General features: G+C 49.6%; 1 protein-coding gene across 1 annotated transcript in view; it reads right to left on the bottom strand.

The window, feature by feature from the left end:
- Window positions 1–16,344, bottom strand: part of Fam186a (family with sequence similarity 186 member A) — a 61,230-nt gene that overhangs the window by 20,272 nt on the left and 24,614 nt on the right. The window contains exon 4 of the mRNA XM_077799063.1: window positions 1,430–12,743. Within this exon, the coding sequence (XP_077655189.1) occupies window positions 1,430–12,743 (11,314 nt within the window). The remainder of the gene's footprint in view (window positions 1–1,429; window positions 12,744–16,344) is intronic.

Genomic DNA, 16,344 nt, shown 5'->3' with positions numbered 1-16,344 from the left:
AGAAGCTCTGATTATAGGTTGAAGAAGTTTTCCTTTTGTACTTTGTTATAATCCTTCAGTTTCCAAATGAATTTGACCTCCTAAAATATAAATTTTAAGAGAACAGGGGACTTTGTTTTCTTTCCTGGGGTATCCCTAGCACCTAGAGCAATGCTTGGCACCTAATAAAGATTTATTGAATAAATTATGTAAGCTGTTCATAAAATTAATGATAGCCTTTTCTGATATTATGGGTATCTTTAGTTATAGGTGGACACAATATCTTTATTTCATTTCTATGTAGTACTGAGGTTTGAACCTCACATATGCTAGGGGTATACTCTAACACTGAGCCACAACCCCAGTCCCTAAATTTGCATCCTATAATTTGAGATTAAAAATTTCTTCCTAAATAATAGGTTAGTAACCTCAAACACAAATTTTGAGAATAGCAAGACAATTGTTATTTACTTTGACCCATTTCTGATATTTGAAATTTTAAAAAATCAAGACCAGCAGCAAAACTGCTATAACAACATCTTGTATATAACCTGCCATTTCCCATTTTAAAAGTCATACATCTCTGGTGAACTGAAGATGACAGAGATTCAGAATAACTGTCAAGCATCTCTAAGCTTTTCAAGTTGATATTTTGGAGATCATCTATAATATCCACAAAATATATCTTAAAATCTCTACTAGAGATATAAATAGATGAAATGGATCAAGTTATATATATTTTTTCCTTTCTCCTTCCCCTCTCCTCCTCCTCCTCTTCTACTTCTCTTCCTCCTCTTCCTCCTCCTCTTCTTCTTCCCTTCCTCCTCACCCTCTTCCTCCTCCTCCTCCTCCTCCTCCTCCTCCTCCTTTCCCTTCCCTTTTTATTTTTAGATAGTCTTGGTAAGTTGTTGAGGCTGGCCTGGAACTTGTGATCCTCCTGCCTCACTGCCTCAGCTTCCTGAGCATCTGGGATTACAGGTGTGCACCACTATATATATTAAATTTCTTATTTCCTAAAAAATATATCTACTGGTTCTGGGGTTGTGGCTCAGTTGTGAGGATTTGCCTAGCATATGAGAGGCACTGGGTTCAATCCTCAGCATTGCATATAAAAAAATATAAAGGTCTATTGACAACTAAAAAATACACATTTAAAAATAGTCTGCTTTTGCTATCTTTTTTTAAGTTGTAGAAGGATACAATACCTTTACTTTCATTTTTTTTGTGGTGTTGAGGATTGAACCCAGTGCCTCACACATGCACTGAGCCACACTGAGCCACAACCCCAGCCCCTGCTTTTGCTATCTAAACAAGTTTCCATCCCACAGAACTTCTATAAGAATGCTTTAAAGCATATGATCTGATAAATATGAATATACTTCTAGGCAATGAGGGGGGGTGTTTGAAATCAGAACTGTACCAGAAAACTGGATATGATAATTAAATCTACCTGGCATGCTGGATCAGGCTATAGGCAATGTACTTGCGGAACAGGTATCCCAGCCGAATATTGTTCATATGAAGTGTCTCAATTATGAGATTCCTAGCCGTTGTATGTTGCTGCGAAGGGAGTCCAGAAGTTTTTGAGGCCTGATTTAATAGTATGAGATTCTTCCTCTGAGCCTCTACATCAACAAAATATCTCTTTTCTTCAAGTTCTTGGGGAGAGGAAGGGGGCACTGTCACCTTTGGTTTCTTGATGCCTAAAACTGAAGGCAGAATCCAGGGCTTGTCTATAGGAGGGAATCGAGATTTCTGGTCCCATTGAGCAGGTAAGATCTGTGATATTTTGGGTAGTTGAGTTATTAGAGAAGGTAGTGACATTTGAGGTTTCATGAGAGGTGGAAGGGCCTGCCCATCAATGTGAGGGGTTTGCAATATTGGTATCCTATAATTGGTGAGATGGGACTGAAATGTTTCAAATGGTCCCATGGCAGAAGTATCTTGGAGCATCTTGGTTTCTTCAGAAGTGTCAGAGACCTCTGATATTTGGGCCTTCTTAGTGGTGAAAGGAGCTTGAGATACCTTAGAATCTGGAGCACTTGGATGAACCAAAGCTGGTTTAGATTTCAAAGAAGAAATAATTGCTAATCTTTTCTGAGCAACAGAAGAGGACAAAACTCCCTGGGGCTTTTCAGGGGCTGTGGGAGGCCAGAATGTGGAAGGATGTCTGGGAGTGGAAGGGACCCATAGTGATGAAACTTGCCCAGGAATAATCCATGGTGCCAGTTGCTGCCCAAAGAGAGAAGAGGTCTGCAGATAGGGAGAGGGCTCAGGGGTGGCAGAAGGCCGGAGTGCCTGGGGCTGCTCCAAAAAGCTGGGTCCAGATTCCTGAAGCTCCCTGGGGATGGAAGAGGCTTCAGGAACCAAGGGCTTTCCAGGAGATAGAGGACCCCGGAGTTTGGGGATCTGTCCAAAGGTGGATGGGAGTCTTGATATAAGAGGTTGCCTGGGAGTGACAGGGGTCTGCAGTATCAGAGGTGGCCGGGGAGTCGGAAGGCCCCTAGATATGAAGAACTGCCTAGAACTAAGGGCCTCCTGTTCAAGGGGCTGTCCTGGAGTGGGAGGGACCCAAGATATTGTGAGTTGCCCAAGATTAGGAGAGATCTCTGGTGCTGCAGACTGTGCAGGAATGAATTGACCTACCAGAATCTGTCTAGAGGTAGGAAAGATTTGTGGTGCCAAGAGCTTTCCTAGGCCAGAAGGAATGTGCATTCCTTGGCCTTTCCTAGGACTACCAGGGCTTGGAGATAGTCTTGATGGAATGGATTGTTTAGTGGGGAAAGAAGTCTTCAATTCATGAAATGGTCTAAGAGTGGAAGGAGCCAATGTGGAGAGCTTTTCCAGGGTGAGAGGAGTGCCAAGTGCCTGGGCCTGCTGGAAGGAGGGAGTGACTCTCAATGCATGGAACTGCTCCAGGCTAATAATGTTTGATGCCCCTTGAAACTTTTCTGGAGTGATAGTGGGGGTATGGGTGATGCCTACTCCCTGATCAGAAGGGAGAGGGGGCAGCAATGCCTGAACCTGCTCAGGAGTGAGAGTGGCACCAAATACCTGGGCTGATTGAGGGGAAAGAGTGACAGTTTGAGCATGGGCCTGCTGAAGGTTAAAACTAATCCCCAGGTCCTGTGCCTGCTGTGGAGTGAGAGGGACCCTCTGTGCCTGGGCCTGCTGAGGGGTAAGAGTAATCCCCAGGTCCTGTGTCTTTTGAGGGGTGAGACGGATACCCAGATCTGGGGCTTGCTGAGGGGTGAGAGTGATCCCCTGTGCCAGCGGTTGCTGAGGGGTGGGAGTGAACCCCAAGTCTTGGGCCTGCTGAGGGGTGAGAGTGATCCCCTGTGCCTGAGCCTCCTCAGGGGTAAGAGTGAACCCCAAGTCCTGGGCCTGCTGAGGGCTGAGAGTGATCCCCTGTGCCAGGGCTTGCTGCAGGGTGAGAGTGAACCCCAAGTCTTGGGCCTGCTGAGGGGTGAGATTGATCCCCTGGACCTGGGCGTGCTGAGAGGTGAGAGTGATCCCTAGTATCTGTACCTGCTCAGGGGTGAGAGTGATCCCCTGGGCCTGGGCCTTCTCAGAGGCAATTGTGATCCCCAATGCCTGGGCCTGCTGAGGGGTGAGAGTGATTCCCTGTGCTTGGACCTGCTGAGGGGTGAGAGTGATTCCCAGTGTCTGTGCCTGCTGAGGGGTGAGAGTGATACCCTTGGCCTGGGCCTGCTGAGGGGTGAGAGTGATCCCCTGAGCCTGGGCCTGCTGAGGGGTGAGAGTGATCCCCTGGGCCTGGGCCTGGGTCAGGGCCAGTTGAGGAGTCAGAGTGAGCCCCAAGTCCTGGGCCTGTTGAGGGGTGAGAGAGACCCCCTCAGCCTGGGCCTGCTCAGGAGTAAGAGTGATCTCCTGTGCCTGGGCCACTTGAGGTGTGAGAGTGAATGCCAAGTCTTGGGCCTGCTGAGTGGGGAGTGTGATCCCCTGGGCCTGGGTCTGCTCAAGGGTAAGAATGATCCCCTGTGTGTGAGCCTGCTGAGGGGTGAGTGTGATTCCTAGTTCCTGGGCCTGCTCAGGGGTGAGAGTGATTCCCAGTTGCTGGGCCTGCTGAGGGGTGAGAGTGAACTCCTGGGCCTGGGCCTGTTGAGGGGTAAGAGTAATACCCTGGGCCTGGGCCTCCTCAGGGGTGAGTGTGATCCCCAGTGCCTGGGACAGTTGAGGGGTCAGAGTGATCCCCAAGTCCTGGGCCTGCTCAGGGGTAAGATTGATCCCCTTGGCCTGTGCCTGCTGAGGGGTGAGAGTGATACTCTGGGCCTGAATCTGCTGAGGGGTGAGAGTGATCTGCTTGACCTGGGCCTGCTCAGAGGTGAGAGTGATCCCATGGGCCTGCACCTGCTGAGGGATGAAAGTGATCCACTGTTCTTGGGCCTGCTGAGGGGTGAGAATGATCCCCTGTGCCTGGGCCTGCTGAGGGGTGAGAGTGATCCCTTGGGCCTGGAACTGCTCAGGGGTGAGAGTGATCCCCTGTGCCTGGGCCTGCTCAGGGGTGAGAGTGATCCCTTGTGTCTGGGCCTGCTCAGGGGCTAGAGTGATCCCCAGTGCACGGGCCTGCTCAGGGGTGAGAGTGATCCCCTTGGCCTGGGCCTGCTCAGGGGTGAGAGTGATCCCCAGTGCCTGGGCCTGATAAGGGGTGAGAGTGATCCCCCGTGCCTGGGACTGCTGAGGGGTGAGAGTGGTCGCCTTAGCATGGGCCTGCTGAGGGGTGAGAGTGATCCCCTTGGCCTGGGCCTGCTCAGGGGTGAGAGTGATCCCCAGTGTCTGGGCCTGTTGAGGGGTGAGAGTGATCCCCAGTGTCTGGGCCTGCTGAGGTTTGAGAGTGATCCCCATTTCCTGGGCCTGCTCAGGGGTGAGAGTGATCCCCTTGGCCTGGGCCTGCTGAGGAGTGAGAGTGATACCATGTGCCTGGGCCTGATAAGGGGTGAGAGTGATCCCCCGTGCCTGAGACTGCTCAGGGGTGAGAGGGATCCCCAGTGCCTGGGCCTCCTCAGGGGTGAGAGTGATCGCCATTTCCTGGGCCTGCTCAGGGGTGAGGGTGATCCCCCGTGTCTGGGATTTCTCAGGGGTGAGAGTGATCCCCCGTGCCTGAGACTGCTCAGGGGTGAGAGGGATCCCCAGTGCCTGGGCCTGCTCAGGGGCTAGAGTGATCCCCAGTGTCTGGGCCTGCTGAGGGGTGAGAGTGATCCCCTGTGCCTGGGCCTGCTCAGGGGCTAGAGTGATCCCCAGTGCCTGGGCCTGCTGAGGGGTGAGAGTGGTCCCCTTAACCTGGGCCTGCTCAGGGGTGAGAGTGATCCCCAGTGCCTGGGCCTGCTGAGGGGTGAGAGTGATCCCCTTGGCCTGGGCATGCTCAGGGGTGAGAGTGATCCCCCGTGTCTGGGATTGCTCAGGGGTTAGAGTGATACCCCGTGTCTGGGATTTCTCAGGGTTGAGAATGATCCCCAGTGCCTGGGCCTGCTCAGGGGTGAAAGTGATCTCCTTGGACTGGGCCTGCTCAGGGGTTAGAGTGATACCTAGTGCCTGGGCCTGCTGAGGAGTGAGAGTGGTCACCTTAGCCTGGGCCTGCTCAGGGGTGAGAGCGATCCCCAGTGCCTGGGCCTGCTGAGGAGTGAGAGTGATCCCCTTGGCCTGGGCCTGCTCAGGGGTGAGAGTGATCCACAGTGTCTGGGCCTGCTCAGGGATGAGAGTGACCCCCTGTGCCTGGGTCGGCTCAGGGGCTAGAGTTATACCCAGTGCCTGGGCCTGCTGAGGGGTTAGAGTGATCCCCTTGGCCTGGGCCTGCTGAGGGGTGAGAGTGATCCCCTTGGCCTGGGCCTGCTCAGGGGTGAGAGTGATCGCCTTGGCCTGGGCCTGCTCAGGAGTGAGAGTGATCCCCTTGGCCTGGGCCTGCTCAGGGGTGAGAGGGATCACCAGTGCCTGGGTCTGCTCAGGGGTGAGAGTGATCCCCTTGGCCTGGGCCTGCTCAGGGGTGAGAGTGATCCCCTTGGCCTGGTCCTGCTCAGGAGTGAGAGTGATCCCCTTGGCCTGGGCCTGCTCAGGGGTGAGAGTGATCCCCAGTAACTTGGCCTGCTCAGGGGTGAGAGTGATCCCCTGGGCCTGGGATTGCTCAGGGGAGAGAGTGATCCCCTTGGCTTGGGCCTGCTCAGGGGTGATAGTGATCCCCTGTGCCTGGGTCGGCTCAGGGGCTAGAGTTATACCCAGTACCTGGGCCTGCTGAGGGGTGAGAGTGATCCCGTTGGCCTGGGCCTGCTGAGGGGTGAGAGTGATACCCCGTGCCCTAGATTGCTCAGGGGTAAGAGTGATCCCCTTGGCATGGGCCTGCTTTGGGGTGAGAGTGATCCCTTTGGCCTGGGCCTGCTCAGGGGTGAAAGTGATCCCCTCCGCCTGGACCTGCTGAGGGGTGAGAGTGAGCCCCAGTGCCTGGGCCTGCTGAGGGGTGAGAGTGATCCCCAGTGTCTGGGGCTGCTCAGGGGTGAGAGTGATCCCCTTGGCCTGGGCCTGCTCAGGGGTGAGGGTGATCCCCAGTGCCTGGGCCTGCTCAGGTGTTAGAGTGATCCCTAGTATCTGGGCCTGCTCAGGGGTTATTGTGATCCCCTTGGCCTGGGCCTGCTCAGGGGTGATAGTGATCCCCAGTGTCTGGACTTGTTGAGGGGTGAGAGTGATCCCCTTGGCCTGGGCCTGCTCAGGGGTGAGAGTGATCCCCTTGGCCTGGGCCTGCTCAGGGGTCAAGGTGATCCCCAGTGCCTGGGCCTGCTCAGGGGTGAGAGTGATCCCCTTGGCCTGAGCCTGCTCAGGGGTGAGAGAGATCCCCTTGGCCTGGGCCTGCTCAGGGGTGAGAGTGATCCCTTTGGCCTGGGCATGCTCAGGGGCTAGAGTAATCCCCAGTGCCTGGGTCTGCTGAGGGGTGAGAGTGATCCCCAGTGCATGGGCCTGCTGAGGAGTAAGAGTGATTTCCTGGGCCTGGGTTTGCTCAGAGAGGAGAGTGATCCTCTTGGCCTGGGCCTGCTCAGGGTTGAGAGAGATCCCCTTTTCCTGGGCCTGCTCAGGGGCGAGGGTGATCCCCTGTGCCTGGGCCTGCTGAGGGGTGAGAGTGATCCACTTGGCCTGGGCCAGCTCAGGGATGAGAGTGATACCCTTGGCCTGGGCTTGCTCAGGGGTGAGAGTGATCCCCAGTGCCTGGGCCTCCTCAGGGTTGAGAGTGATCCCCAATGCCTGGGCCTGCTCAGGGATGAGAGTGATTCTCTTGGACTGGGCCTGCTCAGGGGTGAGAGTGATCCCCAGTGCCTGGGGCTGCTGAGGGGTGAGAGTGATCCCTTTGGCCTGGACCTGCTCAGGGGTGAGAGTGAACCCCAGTACCTTTGCCTGCTCAGGGGTCAGGGTGATCCCCTTGGCCTGGGCCTGCTCAGGGGTGATAGTGATCCCCAGTGCCTGGGCCTGATAAGGGGTGAGAGTGATCCCCTTGGCCTGGACCTGCTCAGGGGTGAGAGTGAACCCCAGTACCTTTGCCTGCTCAGGGGTCAGGGTGATCCCCTTAGCCTGGGCTTGCTCTGGGGTGATAGTGATCCCCAGTGCCTGGGTCTGCTCAGGGGTGAGAGTGATCCCCTTGGCCTGGACCTCTTCAGGGGCTAGAGTAATCCCCAGTTTCTGGGCCTGCTCAGGGGTGAGGGTGATCTCCTTGGCCTGGGCCTGCTCAGGGGTGAGAGTGATCCCCAGTGCCTGGGCCGGCTCAGGGGTGAGGGTGATCTTGGCCTGGGCCAACTCAGGGGTGAGAGTGATCCCCTTGGCCTGGGCCTCCTCAGGGTTGAGAGTGATCCCCAATGCCTGGGCCTGCTCAGGGATGAGAGTGATTCTCTTGGACTGGGCCTGCTCAGGGGTGAGAGTGATCCCCAGTGCCTGGGGCTGCTGAGGGGTGAGAGTGATCCCTTTGGCCTGGACCTGCTCAGGGGTGAGAGTGAACCCCAGTACCTTTGCCTGCTCAGGGGTCAGGGTGATCCCCTTGGCCTGGGCCTGCTCAGGGGTGATAGTGATCCCCAGTGCCTGGGCCTGATAAGGGGTGAGAGTGATCCCCTTGGCCTGGACCTGCTCAGGGGTGAGAGTGAACCCCAGTACCTTTGCCTGCTCAGGGGTCAGGGTGATCCCCTTAGCCTGGGCTTGCTCTGGGGTGATAGTGATCCCCAGTGCCTGGGTCTGCTCAGGGGTGAGAGTGATCCCCTTGGCCTGGACCTCTTCAGGGGCTAGAGTAATCCCCAGTTTCTGGGCCTGCTCAGGGGTGAGGGTGATCTCCTTGGCCTGGGCCTGCTCAGGGGTGAGAGTGATCCCCAGTGCCTGGGCCGGCTCAGGGGTGAGGGTGATCTTGGCCTGGGCCAACTCAGGGGTGAGAGTGATCCCCTTGGCCTGGGCCTGCTGAGGGGTGAGAGTTATCCCCTTGGCCTGGGCCTGCTCAGGGGTGAGAGTGATCCCCAGTGTCTGGGCCTGCTCAGGGGTGAGGATGATCTCCTTGGCCTGGGCCTGCTCAGGAGTGAGAGTGAACCCCAGTGCCTGGGCCTGCTCAGGGGTGAGGGTGATCCCCTTGGCCTGTGCCTGTTCAGTGGTGAGAGTGATCCCCAGTACCTGGGCCTGCTCAGGGGTGAGAGTGATCCCCTTGGCCTGGGTCAGCTCAGGAGATACAGTGATCCCCAGTGTCTGGGCCTGCTGAGGGGTGAGAGTGATTCCCTGTGCCTGGACCTGCTGAGGGGTGAGAGTGATCCCCTTGGCCTGAGCATGCTCAGGTGTGATAGTGATCCCCAGTACTTGGGCCTGCTCAGGAGTGAGGGTGATCCCCCGTGCCTGGGCCTGCTCAGGAGTGAGAGTGATCCCCAGTGCCTGGGCCTGCTGAGGGGTGAGAGTGATCCCCATTTCCTGGGCCTGCTGAGGGGTGAGAGTGATTCCCTTGTCCTGGCCCTGGGCCTGCTCGGGGATGAGAGTGATTCCCAGTGCCTGGGCCTGGTGAGGGGTGAGAGTGATCCCCAGTACCTGGGCCTGCTCAGAGGTGAGGGTGATCCCCTTGGCCTGGGCCTGCTCAGGGTCAAGAGTGATCCCCTTGGCCTGGGTCTGTTCAGGGACTAGAGTAATCCCCAGTGTCTGGGCCTGCTCTGGGGTGAGGGTGATCCCCTTGGCCTGGGCCTGCTCAGTGGTGAGAGTGATCCCCAGTGCCTGGGCCCACTCAGGGGTGAGAGTGATCCCCTTGGCCTGGGTCAGCTCAGAGGCGAGAGTGATCCCCAGTATCTGGGCCTGCTGAGGGGTGAGAGTGATCCCCTTGTCCTGGGCATGCTCAGGAATGATAGTGATCCCCAGTGCCTGTTCCTGCTCAGTGGTGAGGGTGATCCCCTGTGCCTGGGCCTGGTGAGGGGTGAGAGTGATCCCCAGTACCTGGGCCTGCTCAGAGGTGAGGGTGATCCCCTTGGCCTGGGCCTGCTCAGGGTCTAGAGTAATCCCCAGTGTCTGGGCCTGCTCTGGGGTGAGGGTGATCCCCTTGGCCTGGGCCTGCTCAGTGGTGAGAGTGATCCCCAGTGCCTGGGCCTGCTGAGGGGTGAGAGTGATCCCCTTGGCCTGGGTCAGCTCAGGGGCGAGAGTGATCCCCAGTATCTGGGCCTGCTGAGGGGTGAGAGTGATCCTCTGGGCCTGGGCTTGCTCAGGGGCAATAGTGATCCCCAATGCCTGGGCCTGCTGAGGGGTGAGAGTGATCCCCTTGTCCTGGGCATGCTCAGGAATGATAGTGATCCCCAGTGCCTGTTCCTGCTCAGTGGTGAGGGTGATCCCCCGTGCCTGGGCCTGGTGAGGGGTGAGAGTGGTCCCCAGTGCCTGGGCCTGCTGAGGGCTTAGAGTGATCCCCAGTTTCTGGGCCTGCTGAGGGGTGACAGGGATCCCCAGTGCCTGGGCCTGCTCAGGGGCTGTAGTGATCCCCAGTGCCTGGGCCTGCTCCAGAGTGTGAGGGATCCCCATTTCCTGGGCCTGCTCAGGGATGAGAGTGATCCCCAGTGCCTGGGCCTGCTGAGGGGTGAGAGTGATCCCCTTGGCCTGTGCCTGCTGAGGGGTGAGAGTGATCCCCGTGGCCTGGGCCTGCTCAGGGGTGAGGGTGATCCCCTGTGTGTGGGCCTGCTGAGAGGTGAGAGTGATCCTTTGTGCTTGGGCCTGTTTAGGGGTGAGAATGATCCCCTGGATCTGGGCCTGCTCTCGAGTCAGAGTGATGCCCAGTGCCAGTGCCTGCTCAGAGGTGAGAGTGATCCCTTGGGCTTGGGCTTGCTCAGGGGTGAGAGTTATCCCTAGTGCCTGTGCTTGCTCAGGACTGAGAGTGATGTACTCTGTGAGAGACTCTTCAGAAGCAGGAAGGGTGCTGGTTAGGGAGGACCGTGTTGAAGTGGGAGGAGTGACTGGTATGGGACTCTGTCCTGCAGGAAGACTCTCTACTGTCTCAAGATTCTTTTGGATCTTTTGTTCTTCATATAGCTGAGATTCTTGTTTCAATGTTCTCCTCCTCCTGGAATATGTCACTGGTCTTTGGATGGCCATTTCTGTTGGTTCTACAGATTTTTTCTTCTCAGTCTTATCCTTTTCTTTGAACTGCCTCTGCCTTTTGAAGTCTTCTGTCCCTCTGCTCTGCTTCTTGTCTTTCTCCCCTGTAATTACCAGATCTTGAATCTGCCCCATCATCTCTTCACTCTTCTTCTCCAAGGGCACCGTTCGCTCTTTCATCGTTTTCTTCCATGCTTCCGACTGCTGCTGTTTGGATTGCTGTTGCACTTCTTTGTCCCTTTTCCTTTGATTTGCTTTCCCATCTTGCTCAATCCTCTTTTGAGTCCTCTGTTTTTTTCGTTCTTTCCCTACCTCTTCTTCCTGTTTCGGCTTCTGCAGCTCATACATGCTGGATATTCTTTCTTGATCTTCTGGCAAATATTCCTTCTGCTTCTTTTTTTCTTTCTCCTTGTAGTCTTCTCCTTCCAAGATTGTTGGAACATCTCTTTCTAATTCAGTCAATATCATTTGTATTAAATTGTTAATTATTGGGTCTGTGCTCTCATTTTCAAGAATTGAGCTAATTTCAGGTTTTGACTTCTGAAAATCTGGCATAAATGAGACAATCTTTTTTTGTTTCAAAGATTTCTCTTCAACTTGTCCTTTAGTTTTTATATTTTTGTATTTCCTCAAGATTTTAGTCACAGTTTCAGCCACTTTTTGGAAATATTCCTCTGTTTTTGCCTTTATAACTCCTAACTTTTCAACTTCTTCTTTTTTTAATAATTTCTCCTCCTTTAGCACACTCTCTGTACGAAAAGACTTTCCTATGTTATCAATTTTCTCTTTTAGGAAAGCCAGTATGGCTTTTTGAAATAATTCTAGATTATCCTGTTCGCTTTTGCCATCTGGACTTCCTAAATCCTCTTTAGCCATCTTGACCTTTGAGTGTGATCTAACAAGTAGTTGAGCCTGGGTTTGTTTGATAAAGGATAACAGTTCGTTCTCTTCTATTATTCCTTCTTTGCTTGTGGTCCGTCCTGGAAGGATTTGGTGTTTCTTTCCCTTTTTTTCAACTTTCTGGGGCTCAGAGGTGAAATCACTCTTAAACTGGATTGCCTCTGTTGATCTACTCATTTTGCTTTTGATCTCTTTGCCCACTGACTCACTAGAGGAGTATGATTTTATCTCTGAGGCAATTGGGCCTTTTTCAAGTTCTTGTTCAGGTCTGACCTTTCTGAATTGTTCCCCTGTACTCCTTGTTCCACTTCTGTCACCTTGGCTATTTGTTTCAGTAGAAGAGAAATGTTTGCTTTTTGTTTCAACAGACGGCTTTGATTTGCCTTGAGAAAAGGATTTTCTTTCTTTTTTCTTTTTTTCCAGTGCTTCTAGCTCAAATCGTTGACGAAGTTTGTCCTCTGAGACTTTCTGTTCACCTTTACCATCAATCAGATTTATTTCAGAGGCCTCATGTGAATACCTTCTTTTCTGTGATTCATGATAGTCAGTTTCATCTTTTTGATGGTCATCACCTTTCTTCAGTGATATATCATCTCCAGTAGTATCTTCATCAGGCTGTTCACTTAGCTCTGGGGTTGCTTCAGCTTGGGCTGTATGTGAAAGAGCTGCCTCCCACTTTTTCCCAGTGCCTTTGGTTCCTTTTCTTTGGGATTCATCTAAAATATTTTCAAATTCTTTGCTTAAAATACTGTCCACAGTGTCCTCTATGTCATCAGCTTTGGTCGTGGATGACTGTTCAGATAATACTTTTAAGGTTGAAGATGTGGACAATGATGTATACAGTTGTTGTCCAATAATAGCTTTGGATTTAATAAGTTGTTCAAATTTTTCTTCTATATCTTTAAGTCTCTGCTGAAGCATTTCATTTTGTTCACTGAGACTGTATATTATTTTCTGACAGCGCTCTTTTTCTGCTTCTCTTGTTTCATTTTCGTATATACTGCCAACTGGGAAGTCAATAGCAGCCTTTAAATTGTCACTTAGTATACACAAGGCTTTAGAAAGGTTGACTATTGTTGATGATATATATTTAATAGCACTGTTTTCCAATTTATTGAACATTGTTGTGCCTATGAGTTCCTGTAGCATATCTTGAATTTCTGAAACCTTCGTATTTGTTGCAAATTGATCACTAATCATCTGATCTGGTTTTAAGGCATGGGCTGTGGCAGGTCGTTTTACAACTCTGTCTTTCCAAGATTTCCACAGAGTACTTCTAGATTCTGGAAGAATAAATACAACACAAAACAATGAAATTGCATTTCTCCTTTAAATATGCTCTATTAATGTTTAAGCTTAAAGAATTTAGCCTAAATTGTTTCAGGATTGTGGCTCAGTGGTAATTAAAAAAATAATTTAGCCTAAATTAATGGACAATGATAGGATAAATATTCCTCAGAAAGCGTTAGCTCCAAAATACAGCAGTATTGTTTCAGAAAGATTTTTTTTTCCACAATCACCTAGAAATTCTACTTCCAGGGTGTGGAATATTAATTCTGTTGTGACCTCAACTTACTTTCAGTTACAACTTTGGTAGATAAAATATAAACTGAAACTTTTTTCTGGCTTTGGTTATGCTTAGTTCTTTTATCTTTCTGTCTTTTATTTTTTATTTTTTTGGTGGTCCTAGGAGATTGGAGCCAGGGGTGCTCTATTACTGATATACACCCCCAGTCCAGAAGTGAGAGTGATCCCTTGTGATTGAATTTGTAATCTTCTTGCATTCAGCTTCCCAAGTTGTCAGTATTCCAGGAGTGTGCCACCTCACCAGGCAGAACTAGTAGCAAGTTCTGTTGTTACAGGGCTGGAGTCTTCTGGGAAACTGAGGCAAACTCCCCATTCATACTAATTTTTGCACTCAAGTCAGGAAGATTTCATACATGTCACTCAGAGTAGAAGGGATGGGAAAGGAGAAAAGGGGACACTCTCAAGGAAGAGTATGGGTATTCTCAGAGAGGAGAGGGACTCCATTTTCTTTCTTGGGTTCTGTCTTTATTTTACCTTTTCTGAATCAAAGCTAACTTTGTTTCTTTCTTTTTTTTTTTTTTTTTAGTTGTAGATGAACACAATTTATTTATTTATTTTTATGTAGTGCTGGGGATTGAACCCAGTGCTTCACGCATGATAGGCAAGTGCTCTACCACTGAGTCACATCCCCAGGCCCCTAACTTTAATTCTTTCAAAGGGCCATAAATCAACTGACAAACATTGAAGGAATTTCCAGAATGACTCAGTGATAAACTCAACAAAAATTTTCCCCTAAAAGCCATGATAAAACTGGACAAAGGTGTAAAAACAATCATTTTTGGACTTTATAAATTGACCAAAGATATACAACAAATTGAGATGCATTTATTTAAGAAAAAAAAAAAAAGTGGTGGTTTGGTAACCTGGAGCTGCTTCCATCCCCAACCACCCCAACCCCAGATCCATGACCTCAAGTTCTACCAGAGTCAGGCCTACTGTGAGGACCAACAGCTCTACTGTCTAAGGGGATGACTTGATTTGGAGCTAAGGATCAGGTGGGAACAACGGCGGGTGATTGTCAAACAATCCCTAAACTATACACAAATTTATTTGCAGAGAAGAGGGCTTATTGGATCAGTGATTAGCAGATAATTTATTAACCAATAAGCTATACTGATCCAAGGATAACCATAGGAATTTGGGCTTAAAAAGACAAAGAAAGGAGCAACAAAGAAGAACTGAGGGACTGCGGCTGTAGCTCAGTGGCAGCTAGGTTCAATCCTCAGCACCACGTTAAAAAAAATAAATAAAACAAAGTTATAAAAATACATATTTAAAAATAAATAGATAAATAAATAAATAAACTGACTAGAGATGTTAGTGACTTCACATTGTGAGAGAGAGAGAGACTTCATAGAACTAGTACAGGCAAAAGTCACTAAAACATAAAACAAAGCAGCAATAACAAACCCTGGAATGGTAGGGAGAATTAGAACCTAGAATTGCTACAATGTAATATCTAAAACACCTAGTTGTCAACATAAAAAAAAAGGAAAAGAAAATGCAAAGAAAAAGGAAACTGTGACATGTACAAAGGGGAAAAAAAGAGTCAATTAAAATTGTCTCTGAGAGGGCCCAGATGCTGGACTTACCACAAAAAAAAAAAAAGACTTCAGAAAAAGCAATTATAAATTTATGCAAAGAGTTTAGGAAACCATATTTAAAATAAAAGGAAAATGTGGTGATAATTATCATCAAATAGAGCATATCAATAAAGATATGGATTTCTCAGTGGCACACATCTATAATCCCAGCAACTCAGGAGGCTGAGGCAGGAGGATTTCAATTTTGAGGCTATTGAGACTCTATCCCCCCAAAAAAATAAAAAGGCCTCTTTTGTAGCTCAGTAGTAAAGCACCCCAGGTTCAATCCCCAGTACCGCAAAAATAAATAAATGAAAATTTGAAAACCAAGTGAAAAATTTGGAGTTAAAAAGTATACTATTGGGGCTGGGGCTGGGGCTCAGCAGTAGCACACTTGCCTGGCATGTGTGAGGCACTGGGTTAGATTCTCAGCACCACATATAAATAAATTAAATAAAGGTATTGTTTAAAAAATAAAATCTACACAATTAACTGGGCATGGTGGTACATACCTGTAATTCCAGCGACTCATGAGGCTGAGATGGGAGGATCACAAGTTCAACCTTAGCAACTTAGCAAGCTCTTGCTAAGTCTCAAAATTAAAAATAAAAAGGGCTGGGGATATAGCTCAGTGATAAAATGCCCCTGGGGTTCAATCCCCCACCCCCAAAAAAGTACATAACTAAAATGAAAAATCACCAGAACACCTCAAAAGCATATTTGAGCTGACAGAAGAAAAAATATGCAGCAAATATAATGCTGGACTAATTGAGATAATCCAATATGAAAGGCAGAGAAGAAAAAGAATGAAGTGACCAAAGCCACAGGGACTTGTGGGACACTGTCTATTCAGGTTGCTATTAAAAATATATTACAAACTGGGTAGCTTATAACAACAGAAATGTATTTCTCAAAGTTCTGGAGGCCCGGAAATCCATGCTCAAGTTAAGAGTTGGTGTCTGTTAACAGCCTACTTCCTTATAGACAACTGCATTTTCACAACAACTTCACATGGTAAAAGAGGTAAAGGATCTCTCCTGAGCCTCTTTTGTAGGTTACTAATCCCATTCACAACCCTCTGACTCAGTCACTACCAAAGGCCCCACCTTCTACTACTATCATCTTGGGGGTTAAATTCCAGTGTAAGAATTTTGGAGGGACACAAATATTCAGACTATAGGGGTAACCATCAAGCATACCAATGTACAAGTAACAGAAGTTCCAGAAGAAGAGGAGAGGAAAGTCACAGAAAATAATTTTAAAAATTAAAAAGACAAAATCATCTCACAGTTGATGAAAAATATTTAATCTCCTAATTCAAGAAGCTCAGTGAACTCCTAAATAGGCTAACATATCTACATACCTCATACTCAAACTGTTGAAAGTCAAAGAGAAAATATTTAAACCAGAAAGAGAAAATATTACTTATTCCCATCAAGGGAGTCATATGAACTACAAAAGAACCACAGTAAATTTAGCAACTCACTTTTTATCAGACATAGTGGAGGCCAAAAGGCAGTAGAGTGACATGTTCAAAATGATGAAAGAAAAAGACTTAGCCAAGAATTCTACAGCTAGCAAAACTATTCTTCAAATAATGAAAATAAGAGCGAGGTGTGATGGTACATGTCTGGAACCCTGCATCCCAGCAACTCAGAAGGCTGAGGAAGGAGGATTACAAGTTTGAGGCCAGCCACAGTAACTTAGCCAGACT

This window comes from Urocitellus parryii, chromosome 5 (genome assembly GCF_045843805.1).
Source record: "Urocitellus parryii isolate mUroPar1 chromosome 5, mUroPar1.hap1, whole genome shotgun sequence".
In the NCBI taxonomy this organism is placed as follows: Eukaryota; Metazoa; Chordata; class Mammalia; order Rodentia; family Sciuridae; genus Urocitellus; species Urocitellus parryii.
This window is presented reverse-complemented; position numbering and strand designations above follow the sequence as displayed.